Here is a 27,697-nt window from a genome sequence, read left to right as displayed (position 1 = left end):
GATTGCATAGGTGAGAGAAAATTAAGATGCATAGTGAGACCTCCCTCCTCATGCAGTCTTTGATTAGCCTTTTCAAAAGTTATGTTCCTGCTATAATTTTGCATTAGGTTTTAATATAATTTACAGATTAATTTGCTTTGAAATGTTGAGCAACCATGTGAAATCAATTCCAGTTTCTGAAAGCCAGTATTCTAAAGAGACATTTAATGAATACACATTGAAGATCATGTACTATATCAAACACTTTATTAGTCATGTTTGTTATTTACAGTATTTACATATTGCACGTTGGCTGGAATGTTTATACATTTATTGAACAGAAAACCAATGGTAAATTGTGTGTATACAAAATCCACACTCCTCTGACTCAAGAAAACATGTTCACTTGGTATTATCTTATGTATTTGTCATGCAATTTGTAACTTGTACTCCAAGGGTACAATGTGACCCTTCTAACATTGAAATTTGTAAATAAGTTTGTTTTAACCAAACTCTTAATTGCATAAGCATGAAGAATATCAAGTGAAAACCGCTGCAGTGGAGTAGATGTAAGAGTTCTGGATATATAAAAACATCCCTCCAAGTCTCAGAATTCAGCAACAGTACATTTATTTCTTGAAGGGTATATGTCCATGTAATTTTTGGCAGCACTACACACCTGATGTGGAGTGTACTTTTAAGTATGGAACAGTAAATACTATTGGCAGTTATACTATTGTAAATAATGTAGATCTGCAAACTGTTCAAAACATACAAAACACATGTTAGAAGAATTATGGGAAATAGTCTGTCAATCTGCAAAAATAAATCCTCTTGTTCACAATGAAATATGTTATAAAGGTATTTAAGTGTTTAAGTTCTATTTCCCTGTTGGTTTCCAAGGCACTTCTCCTGGTTCTTAATGTTTCTCGTCTGTATGGTAGTATCTGTTTCGAAAAAATAAAAAAAATTAGTTGCCTTTCATCATTTTAATACTTTAATTCAGTTCTTTAAAGTGCATTTGGCAACCTGAATAGAGTTAATAGAGACTTCGTAACAACTGTCTATGGAAAATCTGGTAGTACATTTCCGATCTCCTGTTATGGTCATATTGCACGATTCAATAAAGAAACCTTGTAGATTAGTGTTTTGAAAAAGTATCCTACTTTCTGCTATTCCTATTCTCTGCTCTGTGCCTGGAAAACAGATTTTGAAAACTACAAAATTCTACTATTTTTAAATATTTAATACATTAAGCTTTTTTTTTTAAGAATAAATCTCTCTAAATGCAGTAATGAAGCCAAAATCTGAGTATACATCAACAATGCTGTTAATGTACTGTCATTTGTGAAGTCTTAAAATCTCACTACCAATACGGTTTTTGCTGCCCACATTCAGTGGCAGGATTAGGCATTCTTCCAAGAGAAGCCTAGGTATTCTTCCATTAAGGCAAAAATTTACAGTAAAATTATTTAACAGCAGTTGAAGCAGGAAATCTGTGAAGCAGGCAGTGGGACCAATGGTTGACAGAGGTGTTAAAGGAGCACTCAAGGAAGACAAGGCCATTGCAGAGAATCTAACTTAACTCTTCGCAACAGTCTTCACTGCAGCAAATGCAGATGATACCCACATCAGAGCTATTGAGGGAGGAGGGAGCAACAAATGTGAAGTAATGTTCCAAATTCTGTCAGTTGTAAATGTTTTAGAATAAGCTAATTAAACTGTAAGTCACCAGGACCAGATAGTATTTACCCAAGAATTCTGAAATTTACTATTTGAGTTTCTTCAGAACTACAGGTTGGTCCTCCCTAGTCCAGAACCCTCAGGACCTGACCAGTCTCAGACAAGGGAGTTTGCTGGACCAAGGGAGGCCTGGGAGAGGGTGGGGTGCCAGCCTGCCTGCTGGGCTCCTCTCCCAGCCTCCCCACCCTGTGAACTGTCGCCTTGCCACCCTCCTAGAGTTCACGGCCGCCCCACTGGTGCTCCCAACAGCTCTGCAGGCTGTAGGCTCTGCTGCCCTGCAAGCTCACTCCTCCCCCCAGCTTCTCTACCCCACTGACTGAGAGCTCTGGTACCCCATGCAATCCGCTGGCCCCATTGACAGGCTCTGCTCTGCGCTGCCAGCAACCTATGCTGCTGGGGCTCCCTGGTCCCACAACATCTGTGGTCTTTCCAAACCTTGGGGCTACGTCTACACTGGCCCCTTTTCCGGAAGGGGCATGTAAATTTCACCAGTCGTCGTAGGGAAATCCGCGGGGGATTTAAATATCCCCTGCGGCATTTAAATAAAAATGTCCGCCGCTTTTTTCCGGCTTTTAAAAAAGCCGGAAAAGAGCGTCTACACTGGCCCCGATCCTCCGGAAAAAGTGCCCTTTTCCGGAGGGTCTTATTCCTACTTTGACATTTTTATTTAAATGCCGTGGGGGATATTTAAATCCCCCGCGGTTTTCCCTACGACGACTGGTGAAATTTACATGCCCCTTCCGGAAAAGGGGCCAGTGTAGACGTAGCCTGGGTGTTGCTGGGCCAGAGTATCCTGAACCACAGAGGTTACATACTTGCTACTGCAGGTTGAACTCAGCCCCTGTGCCAGAGACATTCTGGAAATCACAGACCAGTGAGTCTGTCTACATCTGGCAAAGTGGAAGCAATTCTACTACAGAACAGAATTATTAGACCTATAGATTAACATGATTTGTTGCAGAAGAGTCATCAAAGTTTAAGCATTATCTTGTAGACGTAATGTGCTTGGATCTTCAGAAAACTTTGGACAAGATCTTTCAGGCTTTTAAATAAACTAATGTAGCCATGGGATAAGAGGAATGCTTCTCACATGGATTAGAAACTGATTGAAAGGTATAACAGAGAAGAGGTGAACAGCAGGATACCCCAGGAATATGTAGTATGACCTGTGGTTTTCATCATATGAGTTAATGATATGGAAAGGGGACAAGCAGTGAAGCAGCAAAGTTTACAAACAATGCAAAATTATTCACGATAGTTCAATCCAAAGCAGACTGGGAGAAGTTAGAGGGAGAGTGGGCAGCAAAATGGCAAATGAAATTCAATATTTATGAATGCAATGGGTAGTGCATGTTGGGGAAAAAATAATCCCAACTCTACATACACAGTGATGGGTTCTAAATTAGTTATTTCCAGCTAAAAGATTTTGGGGTCAGGGTGAATAGTTCTCTGAAATAGTCTGTTTAATGCTCAGCAGCAGTGTGTTAGGAAATATTAGGAAAGGTATAGAAAAGACAGAAATTATCCTAATGCCACTATATAAATTCACTGTATACCCATACCTTGACTACAGAGTGCATTTTTGGGTCACTCTGTTTCAAAATAAAAGGTGTATCATAATTGGAAAAGATAAAGAGAACAGCAACAGAGATGATCAAGGGTATGGAGCAGCTTCCATACAAGGAGGCAGCCCCAAGTTCAGAGCAACCTGAAGCCTCTACCAGAAGATAGAGTTGGATCACTTCATAACTGCCCTGTTCTGTACATTTCCCCCCCTTAAGCTCTAGTATGGGTGACTGCTGGAGATAGGATAGTCAGATGGACCATTTCTAGCCAAGAAATGGGCTTGTGCGGCAGCTCTTATGTTCTTGTGATTAGGAGTTTTTTACTCTGTTCAACAGAAAGATCTGGAGAGATGACAGCAAAAAATTGAATATCATGTTTTGAGACTATCTTACCAGTATAGTCTGACTACAGTGGGACAACTCTTCCTTGAACAACTCCTGGAATGTAGTAACTGGTATTGAATCCTGTTAGCTGAAGAATGTATCTGTTACCTAATGGCCTAGAATTGTTAAATCAGAAGTGATTGAGATATGGAAGCTCATCAAAAAATATTTATCTTTGGCTGTATTTTTGCTGAGTTTGAAAAATAGGAAACTGTGTATAGCACAGTTTCGCATTTAAGTGTGCATTGTAACAAGTATGCCATATTCTTAAGAGATCTTATGGACTTGGATTTATGGATGGGGCTTCATTATATTAAATGCAAATGTGTTATTGTGCTCTTGGATTGCATGTAACTTTTGGGGGCGAGAGGGAAAGTATGATATGAATCCTGGGATTTCAAAGAACTATATTGAAAGGGTACCAGTCAAGAATGAAGTAAGGAATAACTGTAAACAAGATAACCTTGCTTTAGATATTAGGCAAAAACAAATTTCTTACCTCTGGTTATGCAAAAACTCATCTTTTTGAAGCTACACACAGAGGAGTCAGTAATTGTCTGATTATCTGTTTCTGGACATGGGCGATCAAAGGCCTTAACAGTATTTAAAAAAAAATGGCTAAACTGCCCATTCTGGTTCAGATTCTGAATCTTACACACTTACAAACCTGTAGCAGCAAAGGGAACCCAGTTGTGGGATTTGAAAGACTGGCATCTACAAGAGCCTGATGTAGGAGTGGGGGTGGCCTCTGTTAAACTTTTTAGCATGCAGGGTTTTTTTTTAACATTCTCCCTCTACTGCTTGCACCTTAATTGTGCTTGCTTAGAAAGAGCTCTGTGGTAACTCATAATTGTGAGCAATACACTAGGCATAATCTAAGACAAGAGTGGGCAATAATTTTTAAACTTACCAAGATTTTGGTAAGTGGTCAAGGGTCGCACTTCTGCAGAGGGAGGCACAGGGTCTGGGACAGCAGATGGGGTATAAAAAGGAGCTTGGGATAGAGAAGTGGGGTGTAGGAGGGAGTGTAGGGTCTGAGGGATGTTGGGTGAAGGAGGGGGCTTGAGATAAAGGGTTCAGGAGGGGTTATGGGTGCAGAAGAGGATTCTGGCCTGGAGAAGGAGTGGTAGGAGGGGGTGCTGGGTCAGGGAGGGAGTGGTGACCTGGGAGGAGTGCAGAGGGTTTGGGTGGTGAGGTGTGGTAGGGGAATGGGGTGCAGGGTCAGGGAGGTGTATGTGTGCAGGAAAGGATTCTGGCCTAGGGGAAGGGTACAGAAGGGGGTACAGGGTCTGGGAGGGAATAGTGACCTGGAGGAGGTGGGAGAGGAGATACAGAGAGTTTGGGTGGTAGCCCAGGGCAGAGACAGGGTGGGGTGCCAGAGACAGGCTCTGGCTAGGAGGCACTTACTTAGGTGGCTCCCAACCAGCAGCTCTGCACACTCCCTACCTGTGTGCTGGGCAGCTGCTCCTAGTGGCTCTGTTCCAGCACAGGGACTGAGAGGGGATGAGTGAATGAAGAGGCTTCATTCACTGCCCCTGCCTTCAGCAAAGTTACTCAGCTTCTATTGGCCAGAAAGTGATCAATGGGAGCTGGCGGATTTTGCTTGGCAGGGACAGCACATGAAGCTTTCTCCTCCTTGTGCTGACTGCATAGCAATTAGCAGCCTGCTGTTTAAAGCAGCTGCTGTATAATAAAGGTGCTGGCGAGGCAGCTGTGGCCTGGATCCTCTGGCCTGTTAGCCACCTCTTGCACACCCCTGCTCTACGTGAAGCACAGATGCTAGCCTTTTAAGCAGTCTGGCTTTCTGGGGATATTCTAGTGTAGGAAGGGAACTGCAGCTTTAAAGAAACATTGGTCAAGAAAAAGTGAGACATGACTATTAGGAGCTACACACCTTTAAATGGGCCCTCAATGGACCACAGGGGGAAATTAAGTGCATCTTCCTTGATACGGTAGGTCTAGTGGGGTTTTGAGACTACATGTGTGTTTACCTGGACAGCTAATCAGATAAAGCATCTGAAATTCTCCAGGTCTGAGGCAGATCTCACTTCATTCCTATTTTCCCTTACCTTTTCAGAAATCTACAAGCCAAAGATTGACTGGTAGTTACCTTTGTCTTACGTCATGCTGCAAAATTCCCAAAATTTTAAATTTTGACCAGGACTGCTGCAAGCAACTAAACACCTCAACTTTGCTATCAACAAGGGCTCAGCTGAGAGAACACTTAGGACTTCTGTACACTTATAGCACTTAATGAAGACACTTTACATGGATGAGTTTTTCCCATTGGCTTAGGGTAGGGATGGGCAAGATATGGCCCATGGGCCAAATCTGACTCACCCTGCTGAGTCCCCAGGGCAGGTTCTCTGCCTCTTGCAGTCCGAGGTGGCTCAAAATGGCTGGTGGTGCTTTCTGGGTGCTGCATGCCCCTGGTGCCAATGAGAGCTCTGACGACTGGCCTGGGACTAGAACCAGCACACAAAGTCTCTCCCCAACCAGGGGCATGCAGAGAAGGCATGGAGGAAGCCTCCAGCAGCTCTTCCTGAGGATGTGGCAGGCAGAGAACCTGCCTCAGGGTTCCTGTTGAGCTGCCGGAGGGAAGCTACCTAAGATAAAGCACTTCCTTCCTAGAGCCTGCTTCTGAACCTCACCCCCTCCCACAACCCAACTTCCTGCCACAGATCAACATCCAAACTCTGTACCACCCTCCCACCTTAGGTCACAAATCCCTCCAAGACTCTGCGCTCCCTTTTACACTCCTCCTCCAGGCCAGAATCCTCTCCTGCACCCCTGTTCCCTCCTGGACACTGTACTCTAATCCCTTGCCCCAAGTCACAACCCCTTCCTTCACCCAAACTCCCTCTAAGATCCGACACCCTCTCCTGCACCCCAATCTCCTACCCGAAGCTCCCTTCTGCACCCAACCTCCATCCCAGACTCCACAGAAACATGCAGTCTCTGACCACTTACCAAAATCTTGGAGTGGCCTACCATCAAAAATTCTTGCCCACCCTAGCAGTAGCTATGTCAATTACAGAAGCCCACATGTTAACATACTCTATCTGCACTGGGAGTTCATTTGGTATCATCTGTGTCTTTCAGCCCAGGTCTACGTTATCGGGGATGGTCACATTCACATACATAACTCCAGCTATGTTTATTACATTGCTGGAGTCCATGTATTTCAGTTTCTGCATCCTCTTCACAGCTGGAGGTTGACAGGAGCAAACACTCCCGTCTGCTTCTACTCTTCACGAGGATCAGGAGTACCAGCACCGACATGGAAACCCCTCTAAACTAGACCCACTAAATCAAACTCCTGAAGGTCGATCGTGACAGTGTCGATCTTTTGCGTAGTGAAGATGTAGTCTCAGGTACATGGATTTTCGACACCCCTGATTGTCATTGTTCTACAGCCATGCATTTTTAATACAGACCAGGACTCAGTCTGTCATTCTGTTGGTGACCTTGAATGTCATTTTACTGCAAATTCAAACAGGAATGCTGGCACTACCACTTTCACTTCAGCCTATTTTATTTCCTTTTATAATACAAGAAACTATATTCACCATGATGGTTAAGATTTAAGCACAAAAATCAAGAAATGTAAAGTTATGCTGTCATCCTGTTATCCATCCAGCGTGACTGACTACACACAATCTGCTTCAATGATGAGATGTGACAGGTAAAATAGGATTGTAGGACATTAGAAGGTCCCTGTCTAATCAGCCTGACAGATGCATACAGTCTGTAGAATCCTATTCCTCTATAGGGTTCCAGATTGCAACAATGATCAAAAATCCTCAAAAAAACTAATTTGTATAGGACAAGGATCTGACCACAGTGGTTAACAACTTGGAGGTAACAGAGCAGAATTAACCATGTGTTGCCTAGCTAGTTGAGTGTCCAATTTAAAGCTCTGGTCCTCATCTAGTATGTCTAAATTATCTGGGGGTATATTATCAATTGCAAATTGTTCAATTTGGTGACTGAATATGTCCATGATTCTCTGTCAGAAATATCTTGGTTGAGCCTACATGACTGTGAAACAGTCTTACACTGAAGTTTAGGCAAAACCCATATCTTCAGCTCAGGCCTTGTGTAGGTAGAGGTGGCTGCCATTTAACTCATTCAGTCTGACTCTTTGAATAAGAGACTATGTAGAGAGGAAGGCTGTGCTCTCATGAGCTGGAAGTGTTTTCCAATAATTTTTTGTAAACTTGCCAGTAATACTCCTTTGGAAATTTTGTGAAATGACTAAAAACACTATTAAAAGCATGGAATAGGGCTAGTTGATATAGTATTTCAGTTTTCCAATTTGGACCTTTAAAAATCGCAATATTATGTTGCACTTCTTGCAGGTTCTATGAAGATTAATAATTATCTAATGTGTTAACATTTGGTTCTTACTCATTGAGCTGTGCATCAAAAGTATATGTCTATTGTTACCCAGTTTTAAGATGCTGCTAAGAAGAATATTATAAAGGTATCCTATGATGTTTATATATAATGTGATGTAAAGTTTATTCTTGTCCTAGAATGTATTGAATCTGCATCTTTAAGAAGGAAGCAAAGTTTTTCCTGCTACAAAATAATAGGTAGCAGGTTTAAAACAATCAAAATAAAGTTTTTCTTCTCACAGCGCATAGTCAACCTGTGGAACTCCTTGCCAGAGTATGTTGTGAAGACCAGGACTTTAAAAAGTGTTCAAAAAGAACTAGATAAATTCATGGAAGCTAGGTCCATCAATACTTATTACCTAGGATGGGTAGGAATGGCATCCTTAGTCTCTGTTTGTCAGAGGCTGGAAATGGATGACAGGAGAGAGATCACTTGGGCTATGTCTAGACTGCAAGCCTCTTTCGAAAGATGCTCTTTCGAAAGATACTTTCGAAAGAGCCTCTTTCGAAAGAGAGTCTAGACTGCACGTGGAACTTTCGAAAAAGCGGCTTGCTTTTTCGAAAGAAAGCACCCAGTGAGTCTGGATGCTCTCTTTCGAAGAAGCCCTATTTACATTCAAGAACGCCTTCTTTCGAAAGAGGAACTTTTGAAAGAAGGCGTTCTTCCTCGTGAAATGAGGTTTACCGCCATCGAAAGAAAAGCCGCGTTCTTTCGATTTAATTTCGAAAGAACGCGGCTGCATTCTAGACGCAGGGGAAGTTTTTTTCGAAAAAAGGCTACTTTTTTCGAAAAAACCCCTGAGTCTGGACACAGCCTTGATGATTATCTATTCTGTTCACTCCCTCTGGGACATCTGGCTTTAGCCACTCTCAAAAGACAGGATACTGGCTTAGATGGACCTATGGTCTGACTGCTCTTCTGTAAAATAATTTTATCTTTCTTTGAAAACTGAGTTTTCTAATGAGGTACTATTTCACTGCCTAGTTATGATAATTTCTTAATATTAGTTATTTTCACCTTAGTTTAATATTTCTAGATTCACTAATAGTTGGGACTTTTGATTTTTCTAATTTACAGATGTGAATCAATTTCATTGCTACTCTTCCTATGTTATACTTTTTAAGCATTTTTACTTCTTTACAACTGCCATTTAAAAAATCTTTTTCTATCATGTGGCTGGACCAAAAAAATCAAAATTATAGATAAAGAATAACCTTATTGTTCATTTGTAATAAATATTTATCTTTGGAAGATAACAGTTAATAGGTAAACGATTAAAATTTTTAAAAAGTTACAGAAAAATAATATTCAAGGCTCATTGCATAGTGAAGCTCAGTAGGTGTTGAGAAAATAAATTATGCTGTAAAAGGGAGATGACTTACAGTAAAACCACGACATGCATATCCCTCTATAATAGAAAAGGCAAGTTGTATGCAAAATATTTAACAAGTCCCTATCTGACATGTGTAGCTCTGCCCAAAGAAACTTATTTTTCACTCCCAAAGTATGTTCATATTTGTGTGTGGAAATCTCTTATTGCAAGGGCACCTATGAAACTATGTGCAGTCTGTGGAGTGAGACGGGAAACTCCCAGGCACAAAGGAGTTGTGCCTACTGAGGAGCTAGAAATCCAGCCAAAAATTAAGCCTCTTGAGAACACAATGTCAGGATATTCTAATTCATAATGAATAGCTATCACACTAGCCAAGATTTTCAAAAGCGTTTGGAGTGTTAATTTTAAAATTCAATTGACACCTTACAGAGGCCAAATTTTCAGAGGATGGAGGGATGTACACTCTGATAATTGAGCCCTTTTAAGGTGACTCTACGCACCCAAAGTCACTAGCCACTTCTGAAAATCTTGGCAACAGACTCCCAAGATTCACAGAGAAGGACACATAGCCAGAGGTGCAAGCGTCTAAGACAAACGGCTGAGCGAAGAACAAAGGAGAATATGTTCTCTTTGAGGATGTGGTTAAACCTTTTTGGCAACAGTAAATGAGCTCCTATTGTACAGGATTGATGTTTGTAGTTTTGTGTATCTGATGGCAGAGAGATGTTAATAATCTTTTGTTGAAACTAGAGAGCATACAGCCTAACTTGTGTTGGGTTTGGTAGTGAATATCCACCTTTGTTAAAGACTATTGTACAGAAATTGTACATTATATGTTTGTCACCAAGACAATTGGTTAAAGGCTGGCTGTGTCTACTCATTTTATCTGGAATCTGAAGCATTTTACCTACCTTGAAGTTGGGATAATATCAGAGATACTGTGAGCAGAAATCCAAAACAAATCTCAAAACATGGATGTATGTCCTTGCATCTCCAAAGAAAATAAGAAAAGCTAACTGCCAACTTTCCAAACAGTAACAAGCATTAATACACCCACAGCCTGCTGCCAGGAAGGGGTGAGTGAAATAAGTTGGAACTACTGAGCAAAACAGAAAATGCCAAAAATAAGGATAATAAAACCTGACTTTCCTTTGAAAAGCACTTTTAGCTCTACTGATGGTAAAACACAATATAATAATACTGAAATCTTACTCTTTTGACTAGGGATGTTAAATTTAGTTTAATCAACTAATCGACTAGTTGATGGAATTTTCATTGACTGATCAGCAGGGGAGCTAAGCCTGCTGCAGCTCTGCCTTTTAAATGTAATAAGAGCTCACGCCAGGTACCCGCACTGTACACCAGCCTTTTAAATGTATTAAGAACTGGAGAGCTGATTCCTGCCTCAAACCCAGTCCCCCTGCTGCACTTCTGCTTTTTAAATGTATTAAGAGCCATCAGGCTCTTAATACATTTAAAAAGCAGAGGCGTAGCGTCTGAGACTGGGCATGAGCCGAGAATCAGCTGATTCCCAGCTCGCGCCCGGTCCCTACCACTCTTCTGTCTCCCCTGCTCCCTGTGGAGATGGTGTTGGGAGGAACTGGCTTCTAAGCTGGCTCCTGCTCTGCCCCACACCCTTGCTGCCTCTGACAGAGGTACAAGAGGGCGAGGGGGAAAGCGACTAGTCAAGGGACCATTTGACTATCCGATAAGTTTATACCAATCAGATAGTTGACTAGTCGCTTACATCCCTACCTTTGAGTGATATAAACAAAATTCTTCAGACATGCAAATTGAAAATTGCCATTTAACTAGTTTGGACCACGGGTATTTCCATTCTGCCTCAGACCAGTGGTACTTCTAGCAGAGTGCACTGTGTCCGACAGGTGCGAGTACCGGGTGCTTCAGAGGAATATGTAAGAAGCCCTGCATTTGGACAGTTTCTTTCTAATTTTACTAGGTAGAGATGACCAAAAGGATAATTTAAAGATAAGAACAGAACAATGTGATCATATTAAATGTGTGGAATAAAAAGGCATTCATTATACCAAACTGGGTGGGGTTGCAACTTCTTTGGAGGATAGGGACATAATTCAAAATGACCTTAGCAAGTTAGAGAAATGGTCAGAGGTAAACAGGATGAAGTTTAATAAAGAGAAATGCAAAGTGCTCCACTTAGGAAGGAACAATCAGTTCCATACATACAAGATGGGAAGCGACTGTCTAGGAAGGAGCATGGCGGAAAGGGATCTAGGGGTCATAGTGGACCACAAGTTGAATATGAGTCAACAGTGCGATGCTGTTGCAAAAAAAGCAAATATGAGTCTAGGTTGTATCAACAGGTGTGTTGTAAGCAAAACTCGTGAAGTCATTCTGCCGCTCTACTCCGCACTAGTTAGGCCTCAGCTGGAGTACTGTGTCCAGTTCTGGGCACCACATTTCAAGAAAGATGTGGAGAAATTGGAAAGGGTACAGAGAAGAGCGACAAGAATGATTAAAGGTCTAGAGAACATGACCTATGAAGCCAGGCTTCATGAACTGGGCTTGTTTAGTTTGGAAAAAAGAAGATTAAGGGGGGACATGATAGCGGTTTTCAAATATCTAAAAGGGTGTCACAAGGAGGAAGGAGAAAATTTGTTCCTCTTGGTTTCTGAGGACAGGACAAGGAGTAATGGGCTTAAAGTGCAGCAGGGGAGGTTTAGATTGGACATTAGGAAAAAATTCCTGTCAGGGTGGTCAAATATTGGAATAAATTGCCAAGGGAGGTGGTGGAATCTCCCTCTCTGGAGATATTTAAGAACAGGTTAGATAGACATCTGTCAGGGATGGTGTAGATGGAGCTTGGTCCTGCCTTGAGGGTGAGGGGCTGGACTCGATGACCTCTCGAGGTCCCTTCCAGTCCTATGATTCTATGATCTACAGAGGCATGTGAAGGAAGACAACCACTTCCCACCAGTGAGAACAGAGCCTCTTTAAAATTGAAGAAATATTACAGATCTCAATGTTATCCTCAATTTTCACAATCTATCTTCTATCAACAGGCCTTGTTTCAGAAAACATTGAGTATGCGTTCAAAGTTAAACATATGCTTAAGTGCTTTGCTAGACTGGATCCTAAAAGTGTATGATTTGTGTGATCGCTGCCTATCTATCACACTTAACTTGGCTACCTTTCCTCTTACCTTATTGGCATGCTATGTATCACTGTACGCTTTTATTATGAATGCATCCATGAATGTTTTCAATTTAGGGTGCAGTATAGAATACATGTGGGGTAGAATATAATAGACAGGAAAGTGAAAGGAGCATACATGAAACATCACAATCTGGCAAAATATTCCAAAGAGCTATCCAAATTCATAGCAGGTATAATAACGAGCCAAATTCCACACTCTTAGAACCACATAAATCTGGAATAATTCCACGTTAGTAACAGCATTAAAGCAGTAAAACAAAGCAAAACTTGGTTCATGACATTCAATGTTTATCTTAACTCTTAATTTTCTAATAGCTTCCAAAATGACACGAGCAAAAAGTGTTTTCATTCGATTGTGTAAAAATCACCTGTTCATTCCATAGAGCTTCATTATTAGATAAATTACCTTAAATATATAATATGGGCTTTACAGTTTGGTATCTGTATATGTGTATTTAACTGGAATTTATGCTACAAACTTTTGAATGTCTTAAAAACATCCAAAAAGCCAGGTCCAGCAGAAAATAACCACATCCTGCACAGAGATGAGTTTGATTCATTTGTGTGAAAGAGCAAAAGGACTACCTTCTTCAAAAGCTCCTTCTGTGGAGGAGATAGGACATGACAGCGCCACCCTGCTTTTCCACAGGAGAAGGTATCTTGCATGGAAGAGTTGAAATGAATAGCAGTTTCAATGCATTGTCCCTATGGTGAAAAGTTTGTGGAGTGGCAGGAAGAATGGTCCTTTATTGATTTCCCAAGGTTGCTAGTGAAATCTGAGACTCCTGAAGTATCTGTGATAACAACCAGTCCTCCTTCCCACTAAAGCAGATCACTTAAGAATTATGCTTCAATCAGTGACAATCCAACAGAGGTTCTACTTTATGTCACAAAAAAGGTTTATGCTTTATGTGCTTTATGGTATACCTAGACTTTAGTAAGGCATTTGATATGGTCTTGCATGATATTCTTATCAATAAACTAGGCAAATACAACTTAGATAGGGCTACTATAAGTTGGGTGCATAACTGGCCGGATAACCATTCTCAGAGAGTAGTTATTAACGGTTCACAATCCTGCTGGAAAGGTATAACAAGTGGGGTTACGCAGGGGTCAGTTTTGGGACTGGTTCTGTTCAATATCTTCATCAACTATTTAAATATCGGCATAGAGAGTACACTTATTAGGTTTGCAGATGATACCAAGCTGGGAGGGGTTGCAACTGCTTTGGAGGACAGAGTCATAATTCAAAATGATCTGGACAAATTGGAGAAATGGTCTGAGGTAAACAGGATGAAGTTTAATAAGGACAAATGCAAGTGCTCCACTTAGGAGGAAACAATCAGTTTCACACGAACAGAATGGGAAGCGACTGTCTTGGAAGGAGTACGGCAGAAATGGATCTAGGGGTTCCAGTGGACCACAAGCTGAATATGAGTCAGCAGTGTGATGCTGTTGCAAAAAAAGCAAACATGATTCTGGGATGCATTAACAGGTGTGTTGTGAGCAAGACACAGGAAGTCATTCTTCCGCTCTACTCTACACTGATTAGGCCTCAGTTGCAGTATTCTGTACAGTTCTAGGAACCACATTTCAAGAAAGATGTGAAGAAATTGGAGAAGGTCCAGAGAAGAGCAACAAGAATGATTAAAGGACTAGAGAACATGACCTATGATGGAAGACTGAAAGAACTAGGCTTGTTTAGTTTGGAAAAGAGAAGATTGAGAGAGAACATGATAGCGGTTTTTGGGTATCTAAAAGGGTGTCACAAGGAGGAAGGAGAAAACTTGTTCTTCCTGGCCTTTGAGGATAGAACAAGAAGCAATGGGCTTAAACTGCAGCAAGGGAAATTTAGATTGGACATTAGAAAAAACTTCCTGCCAGGGTGGTTAAACACTGGAATAAATTGCCTAGGGAGGTTGTGGAATCTCCATCTCTGGAGATATTTAAGAGTAGATTAGATAAATGTCTATCAGGGATGGTCTAGACCAGTGGTCCCCAACGCGGGTCCTGCCATGGAGGGCAGGGACTGGACTTGATGACCTCTCAAGGTCCCTTCCAGTCCAAGTATTCTATGATTCTATGTCCCATTCTCAAGAGATGGATGGCATGGATTTTCTAACAAAAACTTTCCAAGTTTCAGAGTAAAACAGGTGCCTCTGAAAGCAGCTGCCTTTTGTCCATTCTCACTCTGAAAACTAAAAATCCCAATGGGAAGTGTTGATGTACAGAGACTTTCAGAGAAAAGGAACAATATATTGGAGGATGTGCTCCCCCATCTATGCTTACTGGCCATTTCTGGCAGATATTTGCAACAGTACCATTAAGTTTGTCTTACAAAATAATGTATGGATGATAGGTGACAACGAACTTCTTGAATTATGCAATTCACTATCTTGGAACTGCACAGTTTCCTGACCTAGAACAAGCAATTTACCTCACATGCAATAGGTTTTGTGATTTCACCCTGAGGCACTATCTGGACCATGGAGTTGCCTCCTTGACTGTATTACTAAAGGTAAATGAAGCATTTAAAACAGGGAGCACTTCCCCAAATATAGAACCTCAGAAACCTAAAAAGCTGAATTATGACCAGTTTGATTTACTTGTAAAGCTATCTCTTTTATGAACTAGGGATGGAAGCGACTAGTCAAGTAGACAACCGGGTAGTCAAGTCACTACTTGACTAGTTGTTTCCTCCAACCCTTTGTACAATAATCTGTATCAGAGGCAGCAAGGGGTGGGAGCAGAAGCTGGTGCTGGAGGGAGCTGGCTTAAAAGCCGGTTCCCCCCAGGCACCATCTCCACGGAGGGAGAGGGGGGCAGGAGAGGCAGAGGCGCAACGAGGGACCTGGCGCGAGCTAGGACTGAGCACTCCAGGCTCACGCCATTCCCAGACACTGCGCCTTTGCTTTTTAAATGTAGTAAGAGCCACCTGGTTCTTGGTAAAAGCAGAGGTGCAGCCTCTGGGAATGGGTGCGAGCAGGGATTCAGTTGTCCCGGCTCGCGCTCAGTTCTAGACCACAGCGGCTCTCCCTTTTAAATGTAGCAAGAGCCTCTTACTACATTTAAAATGCAGATCCGCAGTGAATCCCCTTATCAACTAATCAAGTTCTTGATGGAAATTCCATCGACTACTCGATTAGCTTACTAATCACTGTTAACATCCCTAGTATGAACAGAAAAAAGGGAAGAAAGTAAGAGAAGTAAAAAACATGAGGGAAGAGATGTACTTTATTTAAAGTAATAATTCTGAATTGCAAACTTCATTTAGTAACTATATTATAATACTTAAATATGCAGGGAAAACTAAAATATATAATGTATAAAACCTCATTTAAAAATTCTCAAATAAAATCACATACAACTGTATTTTTATCTCAGCTTACTGGGACCAGGACATGGACTAGTCTACGTGGGTAAGGTGTCAACTCCCAGAAGTATAGATATTTTGTGAGGACATCCTTCCTTTTGTTTGCACTGAAATTCCCTTTATTGTTAAAAAGGGAGGTAGGTGCATTAAGAGAAAAATAATCCCATGAGTACAAATTGAATGTAATGAAAATCCAAAGAAATCTGAGTAACGTACATATTTTAGTGCTATAAAATACATCACAACTGAATTATTCTAGAAGTACTAATGACATCTGTTTAAAAAGCTTGCATGTATTTAGATATGTAAGTATCAATATTAAAATGTCCCCATAAAATTTAAAGCTGTGAATGTGAAAGGGCAGCCAGCGCCAGTACACACCACTATGCTGAGTCAACTTTGAAAAAAATCAGCTATAGATGCTGTGTTTTGTTCTGTAAGAGCAAATTCACTATCTGCTAACTGCATACAGCTATGAATAATTCACAACTGATGTCTATAGGTCTTTATAATGCCTTCTAGTAGGGAGTACCCTTTATTTATGGCCAGTATTTTGCCAGATTAAGATAGTTATGTCAAGTGCTCTGAAAGGGAATACCTTAGCCAAAGGATGGTCATTTTTACACTCATGAATTTTTCATGTCCACAATGCAAAATCCACAACCCTGCTATGAAGTAGAATGTTATTACCTCTATCAAAAAGCTTACCTTATCCTTCCATGCACATTGGACTTACTGCCAGTCGAGTAAGAAGCCTGGCACATCTTTTATAATCTGACATGAAAAAGATAAATACAATAACTTAATGACAGAACTAAAGTCACTGATTTTGGTTTCAAAAAATAAACATTTCTAGAGGTGCTATGTAAATTATCATGATTAATTTTAATCTGTACCTAGATTTAACAACTTAGGCTATTATAACAGGATAGACATCGGCTCGATATGCTTAAGAATTTACTGTTTAAATATTAGGTGCCTAATTTCTATGCATTTTCTTTGAAAATTCTTTGGTTCTGAACACAAACAGCACAACTGTAGATGAAAACAGCTTGTGAGTATGAATATATGTTCAGTTGTATATCTAACTAGTTATGGTGTGGACAAGTGTTGGATCTGAACCTGCAAGGATGGCATCTGATTGTGCAAATTAGGTGTTTGCAGTGGCACTGGCCAATCACTGAACTGCAGATCTTAATGACTTAATAGATAAATATCAGTACAGTCATCCAACAAATTCTCCTTTTAGAACAATTGAAGAGGAGAGTAATAGAGTCTTAGAGGCTCAGATCTCTAAAGGTATCTAACTCTGATTGAAATGAATAGTTGTTACATGTCTAAATATCTTTTAAGTCCATAGAGTCAGAAGAAAAGACTAGTTATTTAAATATCTGTTTCCTATGGCAGTACAGGATGGTATAAGGACATAAGAACGGCCATACTGGGTCAGACCAAAGGTCCATCTAGCCCAGTAGCCTGTCTGCCGACAGTGGCCAGCACCAGGTGCCCCAGAGAGGGTGGACCAAAGACAATGATCAAGTGATTTGTCTCCTGCCATCCTTCTCCAGCCTCTGACAAACAGAGGCCAGGGACACCATTTCTATCCCCTGGCTATTAGCCTTTTATGGACCTAACCTACATGAATTTATCTAGCTTCTCTTTAAATTCTGTTATAGTCCTAGCCTTCACAGCCTCCTCTGGCAAGTAGTTCCACAAGCTGACTACACGCTGTGTGAAGAAGAACTTTCTTTTATTAGTTTTAAACCTGCTACCCACTAAAGTATAGTCCAGGAGTGGGCAATAATCTTTAATGGGGGGCTACTCCAAGATTTCGGTAAGTGGTTAAGGGCCGCACTTCTGTGGAGGGGGGTCTGGAATGGCAGGTGGGGTGCAGAAGGGAGGTTGGGACAGAGAACTAGGGTGCAGGAAGGAGTGTGGGGTCTGAGGGAATTTGGATGAAGGAGAAGGTTATGATCTGGGGCAAGGGCTTGGGGTGCAAGATCTGGGAGGGGATATGGGTACAGGAGAGGATTCTGGCCTGGGGAAGAGGTGCAGGAGGAGATGCAGGGTCTGGTATGGAGTTGTGACCTGGGGCAAGGGAGTGCAGAGGGTTTGGGTAGTGACCTGGGGCAGAGGAATGGATGCAGGTTCCAGGAGGGGTTATGGGTACAGAAGAGGATTCTGGCTTGAGGGGGAGGGGTATAGGAGGGGTACAGGGTCTGGGAGGGAGTTGTGACCTGGAGCGGGTGGGGAGAGGAGATACAGAGGGTTTGGGTGGTGGCCTGGGGCTGGAAATAGGAAATAGGGTGTCAGAGGCAGGCCCTGGCTGGGAGGTGCTTACCTAGGTGGCTCCCAGCCAGCAGCCCTACAGGAACCTGAGACAGAATCCATGCTGTCTGCTGGACTGGCTGTTCCACCTGGGTCTGCTCCAACACGGAGGAGGGGAGTGAGGAAGGGAGGAGACTTTGCTCTCTACCCTTGCCTCCAGAAAAATTTCTCTGCTCCTATTGGTAAGAAACTAGCCAATGGGAGCTAAGAGATTTAGCTAGGGAGTGAGGACAGCAAGCAAAGCCTCCCCCGCTTTCCCCAGCATCCAGAGCAATTAGCAGCCAGCTGATTAAAGAGACATGAGCTGTTGTGTTGTAAAGCTCCTGGCGAGGTGGCCTTGGGCAGGATCTGGTGGCTTGGCAGGCCAGATTCAGCCTGCTAGCTGCCTCTTGCCCACCTCGGTATAGCCCATGGTCAGGTGATGCCTACTATCATAAATGAGTAGCCAGTATTATCTGCTGCTCATCAAACCCACTGCTTTGTAGGTAGCATGGGAGGGTATAAGGCTAAGACTGATAGAGAAGCCCCCACTGCCTTGTGGGTGAATTCAGAAGAATGCAAGACTCTGAGAATAAACGTCAGTAGAAAATCTGGAGTGGAGCCCCAAAGGCAGTCAGGTATGAACATTTTAGTATCTTTACTGCAACTCCTGCAGCAGATCAAATACCAGATGTTTGTTCTTCCTCTCCTCTGTCACCAAGAGGGAGGTTCTGATACACTGGCAACTCGGGGCCTCTATATAATTTGCTGAGGCTTGCACCCTGGAGAGGTATTCCAACTAAGGACAAGATGGTTCTTTGCTCTGTATTCCTTAGATCTTTGTATAGTCTTGTTAAACAGATAAGTAAAACTGAAGCGGTCATGTTTGAAAGTGTTTCATAAAGTTCAGTCGGATGATCTATTGTGTGTGCAGTGCAGATTGAAAAGGAATTATTCAAAGATTGCTCACATGCTCAGTTGAAGACCGCCTGCAATTCTATAACTAACAGCCTAAACTACAACTGAAGTGTCAATAGTTCTTGAGCTACCTCATCTGAGCTCATGATACCACCAAACCATGCAAAATGCTTGAAAATGTACTGAAAGAAAAACTTGTACTGGCAGTGAGAGAGCTCTTTCCCCTCTCTGAGACAGCAAAGTGCAAGTGCTTTATTTTCTTGTTTCATTTAATCTTAATAGTTGCACAAAATAAATAAATAGATGTAACCAAAAATCAGAATTATATAAGTATTACAGTATTCATACTACAACATAAACCAGTGGTGGGGAACCGAGGGCCAGATGTGGCCCTCAGCTTGCCTGGATCTGGCCCTCAGGGCTCCCCCTCCAGAATTGGGAATCCTGTGCTGGCGCTCCAACCGCCACCCACAGTGGGGCTGGAGCACACAATCTACTAGTCCGGTCCTCCCTAGGCTCTGGTATGCAAGTGAAAATGGGGAGTGTCTTTCTCCTCAGTCAGGGGCCACATCAGTGAGGATTTTTTTTGTTTGTTTTTTGTGCTTCTCATTTGTGTGTGACCTCCAACCGATTGTTCCGTGGGTCAGCGGCCCCCGACCTAAATAAGGTGCCCCATCCTGACCTAAACCAAACTAAGACTATTATACATTGATAATAAAAACAGCATACATATTTCAAAATGCTATGAGACATTCCCTGAAGGTGTGTCTACACTAGCTTGTAAATTCGAGCTAGGTAGGCAAATCAGGGAACCGGAGTTCCAAATGAAGCCCGGAATTTAAATATCCCGGGCTTTATTTGCATGTTCACATCCAGCTGCCATTTTTAAATCCCCCTTAGTCCGAATGAACTGTCCGCAGCTACACGAGGCAGTTTAAAGTTAATCCGAACTAAGTCCTTAGTTTGGATTAACTGTTTCTCCTCGTGGAGTACTCCTTTGTGCAAAATGGCCCTGTCTCCACTGCATTTTTTGTGTGCGCAAACACCTCTTCTCCAAAAAGGATCAGAAGAGACTATGCAAATGACAGCGTGAGAAATGCTAATGAGCGCTTCATTTGCATTGCCTCTGCTGACAAATTCCTTCAGTCTAGACATAGCCTGAAGGAAAAGCTAATTCATCTTTAAGTGCACTTGATCCTTGGTTTCACTGATGAACATTCGAATTGGCATTAAATCCGATTATTTTTGTGATGTGGTCCACAACAAATTAGGTGGAGACCATCATCTTGTTTTCAAATAGACTATTAAATGACAGATTGGAAGAAGGCTCACAGATGTACAGATAAAATGTTCAGATTGTCACAAATGGAGAAGAAACCTCCTTAAAGTATGAGACTTTCAGTCAGGAAGTCTTGGTTCTATTTCCAGCTCTGCAACTCACCCACTACGTGACCTTTAACATGTACATTAAAGTGGGCCTCTCTTCTAAAAAAGACTTTGGAAAAACAGGTTTACTCTGAGATTTTACTCAGAATCTGCTGTTAAAAAAAAAAAAATAAAAAAATCCTGCAGTGCTGTAGCCCTTTTTGCACTGTCTACACAGCTAATACATTAAGTTGGGTTTTTGTTCATCCATTGTTAATTAATTGCCAACACTGATTTGTTTATTAATCTCCATCAAGTTTACAGTACCTTTGGAAACTCATTGAAGGCAACAAGGTTTCAAGATGTCATTGAGGGCATAATTGGAAGACCACAAGGTTGCTGAAATGCAACATGCCCTAATTTGTAGTGTGTGTATTATAAGTGATGATGCATGAAAAGGAAGTAACACCAGTTGGTTTTCAGAATCTGAAACACTAGCAATTAAATTTGTTCTTGTAAATTGAGTGCACTTCATTTGGATACAAGAGACAATAAACTTGGAATCCTAGAAAACAGTTTTAACACTCATTTTACACAATATATCCAGTGGAAATTGTGCCTCACTTTCCTGTAAAATGAGAATGATAACTTACCTCACATGCAGGGGGTAAAGATCAATTAATATCTCTAAAGCACTCTGAACCCTTTCATTAAAAAGGCACTGTACACTTCTACAGTATTACCACTATTATCTGCTATAACCACCACCCCATTCCATAGCTTTCTGTTTGAAAAAAGTTAGCTTTGGATTATAGCACTTACAAGCTGGGATGGTACAGTCTCTTGTATTGTGATAAAGCCGATGAAAGTGTTTACTACATTTTGGACTAAAATAGAGAGGACCTGAAATATAGAAAAAGAACAAGTCAGTAGTCAACAGTGCCCAAAAGGCCTAGTAGAAGGGGAGTTGGGGCTTAGGTGGTATGTGTATGAAATGATGGATACAATGCAAAATCTAAATTTACCTACCTGTTAAATGCTTTAAAAACTTGTCTTTCAACCTCAGATCTCTAGGAACTATTTCTGTTGGGGTGAAAAAAAAAGGTTTCATTATTCTTCAATGCAAATATATTTGTTAAGGATGCTAGGACTACCACAGGAAGTGCCAAAATTTTGCTTAACTTGAAACTCAAAATAGCCTTTTACTAGGAGATTGAGAGCTGTAAAGCGGAACAAGCTGCAGCTGCCTTTGGCTATTTCTAGACTGCAGGCTTCTTTCGGAAGAAGCTTTTCCGGAAGAGATCACCTGAAAAAACTTCTTCTGAAAGAGAAAGCCCCTACTACCAAAGCACATTGAAAAGGGAATTTGCTTTTTCGACAGATAGTGTCTACATTGAATGGATGCTATCTCACAGGTAAGCTGTGATTACTAGGGTGGAGTGGCCACCAGAGCACTTGTGCTTTTTCCCCTTTCCTCTTCTATCGAAAGAACTCCCTCTTCCCCATCCACACACACCTTTTTCCGAAACAGCTCTTTTGGAAAAGGCATTCTTCCTCATAGAAAGAGGTTTACTAATGTTGGAAACACCCCTCTGTTCTTTCGATTTTTTTTGAAAGAACGCAATTGCAGTGTGGACGTAAGTGAGGTGTTTTCGGAAAAACAGACATTTTTCAAAAAAAACCCTCTGTAATGTAGACATACCCTCAATCTTTCATAGTGACACTAAAAAGAATGTAGAGCATTGCAGTGCTGGGACAGTCTCCATCAGCTCAACAATCACATTAAAAATGACAGCAATCATGATTTATATTGTAGGGCTCTGTGGGCCATCTTGTGGCTACCTCTAATCTAAATGTATCACTTTAATATCACTATGTTTAGAAACTGTACAGACTCCACCTATGATAAAGGTTCAGAGACATACTAGGGAATGATCTCTGGCTACTCCACAGCTGTCTATGCAACATTCTCCTATGGGCACCTGCACTGTTTTGTCACAGGCAAGTGTCAACAAGCACTATCTGAAATAGCTATTATGAACATGAGATTGAATCAATATATTTACAGGAAATCTAGAAACAGACCTTGTTATATCACCAGTATTAAATAAAATCCACAGGAAAGGAATGTACAAAACAAATTGCTTCCCCCCCAACTCTTATAGTTTGCTTCTCTGTATTTTGTGTTCAGCAGATGCAAAAATGAAACTGGTTTATTGAAATCCATATTGCATCAATCCATGTTTGTGTCCTGTTGATTTGCTTTCTGTTACTAACTCTATGCTGATAGCTTAGTGTTGATTGTATAAGATGCTGTACTTTTATTTATTTGACCAGAAATGCCTGAACAGTCTTTTAATTCCCCTGGCACCTCTTATCACATTTAAAGCAGAGAAAATTTTCATCCAGATCTAATTCACTGGTAAGCTTAGACATTTCTCAAAAGTCCGTCTTCATTTACTTCTAACTTTAGTTTGCCTGATTAAAATTGACCATATCATATCTGACCTAATTGTGTTATGAAGAGCATTAAAAGCTTACATGCTTCTCTCAGAAGTTTCCCGTGGGACAAACATGCTGGGAAAGTGATGCTAAGACTGAAATAAAGGAGGGCTCCAAGCAACAATTTCTTTTCAGTGGCAGCAGCTTTTCTGGGAATAAATTTCTTTATAATAACAACAACAATAATAAAACATCCCTTTTAGGAGTCAATGACACTGGTACCAACTAGTCTGCTTCTGAAGTAGTTTTCTCATTGAGTCATATTCACCAGTACACACCAGATGCTTTACACTGATTTGCTTATGGGGGAGAGCCATAAAATCTGCTTAACCTTCTTGTTAGATTGGGTTTACAGCTGCTTTGCTACAATTGCACAGAGTAGTTAGAGTGCATTGGTTACGCTAGCCCATTAAGCTTGTACCTTACATTAAGCAAACAAGTTCTTATTTTTCAGAGTTTATGGGGGACTATTAAGTTGTTTTATTTAATATCCTTGCTAATGATCTAGAGATGGGACTAAAATCACATTTTAGTGACAGTCACAACACCAAATTAGGAGCAGTTTTAAACACTATTAAGTACAAAGAAAAGATACAAAGAGGCTTAGAGAAAGCACAAGAGATTATTAGAAAATAACAACATGAAAATAACATGAGATCCAGTTTGGAAAAGTGTAAACTGACAGATCTAGTGAAAACAATCCCAAACCCAGAAAAATCAAGGGAGGATGAAAAATGGGCAGTAGTAATTCTGTTTAGAAAAGATGGTGAACAGACATGAATTTACGGAGCAACCAGGAAGCAAGAAAAGACCATTCAATTTTGAGCTGCATGTACAGAAGCAGGACCTCATGAAACAGACACATAAACCACCCTTCTCTACATTAGTCTGATGTGACTGCATCTGGGATATTACATACAAGTCTGGAAAACTTTATGTTACCAGCAACAGTATTAACTGGAGAGAGCTTAGAAAAAAACAACTCAAATTATTAGAATGATGATGTACAGACTGATTTAGGAGGAAAGAATTAAAATCCACATGGGTTAACTAAGGGGCTGAAGGACAAATTATGAAAATCAACAAGTGTTTGAAAAGGTGCAAACACCAAAACAAAAAACAAACAAAACCCCTAAAGGAATGAATGGGGGGGGGGGGGGGGGGGGAGAGAGAGGGGAATAAGGCTGCCTAGCAGGAAAAACCTCCAGGTTTGGGATCTATTAGGATGCTGAATAGATTCTCCCCAGGGAGATGGCAAGAAGGTCAAGTCCAGAGAGGTTTGAAACTGTATAATCCACAAAACTCTAGGCCTTTGGACTACATGACTTACAGTAAGTAGGCATTTCTGTCATTTTTTAACCCCAATCTATCCCGCTGTTCTTCCTTAAAAATATAGCCTGTATAAAGCCAAAGCTCATGCAGGTCTGGCTTTGAGTGAAATGCATTTCTAAAGTCCATTAGACAGAAGTAAGAGTGGAGTTCTACTCTGGACTTTCAAAGCCAGTTTCTTGTAGAAACTTCTGTATTTCCGAAGCAAGTTTGCAGATCTCCTGAGAGGTTAGTACCTCTTATAAGAAGTAGTACAGTGATGCCTGTGTTCCCCTTCAAAAAGAACAGATTATTTGCCAGGAAAGGAAAAGAGCAGACTGGATTACAGTCAGTCTATGACTTACCTGCTCTCTGTTCGTCCTGGTACTCTCCATAATCAGCTACTTCTCTTCTGTCTAAAGTATAATCGTGGTTGGAGAAGTATAGAACCCCGTTGTCCTCTTCCGTGTGGTATTTTTTCAGTTCCTGAATAATCTCCATGATGAGATTGAAGAGGCTTTGCCTGTCCTTTAGACCTATGGAGTCAGTTCTCTCTTTGCAATAGCTTGCTGACAGCATTAAGAGCACCAGCCCGAGCAGCACAGGAGACCTCAGTCCACTCATTGCAAGTCTGAACTGGACGGTGAACGAGCAGAGGGAAAGCAATGATCCACTTTGGGGAACTCCTATTTCACTGCAAGAAAAATGGGGTGGGGGTAGGGGCCGTCACGGGGTGAAATCAGAAATACAGGGGAAGAGCAAAGAATCTACTTTGCACATTATGCAATCAGGGTGCCTTGTTTCCTCCCTCCCACTACGTCCTTAGGTTTTAAATGAACCAGATTCCTAACTGGTGTAAACTGGCAGGGTTCAAGTGAAGTCAAAAGATTAGCGCCAGTTGAGGTCAAGAGATGGCACAATCTACCTTTTACCTGCCCTGTCAGCAGCAACTTTATTCTCGCCTGCAGTGCCGACTAGAGAGCCGCTCCGCAGCACGAGAGCTACATGGCCAAAGTACTCCCATGCTGCCTTCTCGGTTTACACAGGCCGGGGCTGACTCCGAAGTGCGCAGCCGAGGGGGCCTCTCGTTCCCTGGGCAGGTCCAGAGGGAGGGTTTCCTTAAAAGTCCCTGTCGCCCACACCGATGGAGAGTGCGTGGCTGCTGCATGGAGAAGTGCGCTCCTAGGGCTCCACTGACGCTTCTTACCCTATCTATCCCCTATCTCCAGCGTGGCAGCAAAGGGCAATCCCTGCGCGCTGACACACAGCGGAGTCACTCCCCGCGCAGGAGGGACAGACCGCGGGCCAGCCTTGTAAGCAGGCGTGTGCGCGCCACGCAGGGGGCAGCCCGCTGCAGAAACTTTTCGAAAACTTGCGCCTTTCAAGGCGCGCTGCTCGCTGGAGCAAAGGCAGCTCCTGGTGCCCAGCCAGGGCAAGCGATGAGGTGACGGAGGTGTAACCCCCGTGGCTTGCGCGCTCCCTGCTGCAGTAACGCAGCGCGGGACCTGCGCCCAACAGGGAGGCATCGCCCCCCGAGAGGCAGCCTGTTCCCTAGTGGCCTGCAAATGAGCCCCCTCGAGGGGCTGCGCCTAGTACTCTGCCGGGGCCTCGGCCCAGCTCCCGCCCCAGGGATGCCTCGCTGCACCAGAAGCGGTGTGACCGCAAGGACAGGCGCAAGTGCCTGCCCCGAGCCGCCGGAGGCGAAGCCACGTGGGAGCCCAGCAGCGCACTGCCCCTCCCTGGCTCCCGCAGCGCCTGGAGAGGGACAGAGCCTTGCCTGGCACCTGCCGCGCCTCTCGCCCCTCGCCCCGACCCTCCCGCGCCTGCAGCAGCCCCTCTCGGCTCTCCCCTGGGGCCCGAGCTGCACTTCGCGGGGCGAGCCGGCAGCCGGAGCCGTTACCTGTCTCTCCTTGCCCAGCGCCGGCCAGGTCCTGCCCCGCGCAGGAGTAGCCCGCGGTGCCCGCTGCCCCCTTCCCGCCCCGGCGCGCTAGCTGCAGCCACACAAGCTACTCCATGGCGGCAGCCCGGGCGCCGCGGCTTATATAGGCTACGGGACAAGCCGAGGCGGCGGCTCCGGCAGATGGAATCGACCCGCAAGTGGGAGGAAATCAACAAAAGTCCGCTTGGCAACCCCGGAGCGGCGCTGCAGCCCCCCCTTCCCCAGGCTCGCGCCGACGTAAGGAGCCGGTCCCCGAGTGGGAGGCAGAGCCCCTGCCTTTAACCCGGTGGCCTCGGAGCGGGGCATCGCCCGCCGTCAGCCGGCCCCCTCGGGCTCCGCGCGCCCGGACCGTCACTGGCGTGGTTGCCAGGAACTTTCCGTCCGTCTGTCCGGGAGGGGGGCAGGGCTGCGCTGCACCTCAGTCGGGAAGCCTGCGGTTATGTGGCAGCGGGGCGCGTTGGGAAGGAGCCGGGGTGTCCCTCGGTTATTCTTGTAAAGGGCAGTTCTCCAGCGCTGGGAGCCGTGCCTGGAAACCCTCCCTCAGCCAGCCCGGCAGCCGACGCGGCTCTGCCCCAAGCGAGGCCGGGACCCCAGCGCAGGAGCTGGCGCTGAGGGCGCGGGGCAGAGAGTTTTCCCGAGGCCTCCTGGGGCCACGCAGCAAAGCCCGGTCTCCTAAGCGCGAGGGGCGGCGTGGAGCCTGCCTCATTCACCCCCCACCCACCCCCCGCCTGGAAAACACTCAAAGGGGGAAAGGGGTGATGCTGAAACATGATCCCGCTGAACTTTTCTGTTTGCGTTCACTGTGTGGCTAAACCTCACCCTCGCAGCTAAAAGGCAAATACAAAGTTGGATCGAGCGGTGGGAACAGTCTCCCGGCCGTACCATTCGTTTAAGGGAGAACCATGCAGGGGACGCCCCCCAGCGCCTGTTTGCCTCAGTAGGGGCGTGAAGCCTGCAGCTGGAAACCAGAGCTGTCCTCTTGTCTTAGGCAAGCCGCGAGCCGAGTGCTGTCCCCTGCCCGGCGCTGACAACAGCGACACGTAGTGGCAGCGAATCTAGTTAAACTCTAGAGAACTTTCCCGGGTGGGGTGTCCTGCTGCAAAGTGAAAGTGACGTGGAGGGCGATGAGGTGAAAGAAACGGAACGGGATCAACATGGGGGGCAATTAATCCGATCCGTTCCTCCAGAAGCCATTCCCCAGTCTTCATCACTTCATCATGGCTTCTGGGAGTGCATTCCACACTTCCAAACTTCTGCAGGACGCCCAAAACTTTAGAATAAATTTTTTACAATGACTAGAATACTGCTGTGCCTGTCTTGTGTGTGAGAGAGACAGAGCTCCGTACTTGTATAGATGCCTGTCAGACTTTTAGTTGGCAAAACAA

General features: G+C 43.3%; 1 protein-coding gene across 4 annotated transcripts; it reads right to left on the bottom strand.

Moving 5' to 3' along the window:
• Positions 1-257: 257 nt before the first annotated feature.
• Positions 258-27,031, bottom strand: ALKAL2 (ALK and LTK ligand 2). Of its 4 annotated transcripts, none has more exons than XM_006130964.4 (6): positions 26,730-27,031; positions 24,739-25,067; positions 21,593-21,646; positions 21,386-21,466; positions 16,682-16,747; positions 258-926 (listed from the first exon to the last, which is right to left on the bottom strand). In XM_006130964.4, exons 2-5 carry the CDS (start codon positions 24,995-24,997, stop codon positions 16,683-16,685), a joined length of 459 nt encoding a protein of 152 aa, XP_006131026.1. In that variant the 5' UTR covers positions 24,998-25,067; positions 26,730-27,031; the 3' UTR covers positions 258-926; position 16,682. The 4 variants fall into 4 exon arrangements, with proteins under 4 accessions (XP_006131026.1, XP_075779682.1, XP_014432942.1 ...); XM_075923567.1 differs by lacking the exon at positions 26,730-27,031 and adding an exon at positions 26,274-26,707; XM_014577456.3 differs by lacking the exon at positions 26,730-27,031 and adding an exon at positions 25,581-26,097.
• Positions 27,032-27,697: the final 666 nt, after the last annotated feature.

The sequence above is a fragment of the Pelodiscus sinensis genome, chromosome 3 (assembly GCF_049634645.1).
Source record: "Pelodiscus sinensis isolate JC-2024 chromosome 3, ASM4963464v1, whole genome shotgun sequence".
NCBI classification, from domain to species: domain Eukaryota; kingdom Metazoa; phylum Chordata; order Testudines; family Trionychidae; genus Pelodiscus; species Pelodiscus sinensis.
This window is presented reverse-complemented; position numbering and strand designations above follow the sequence as displayed.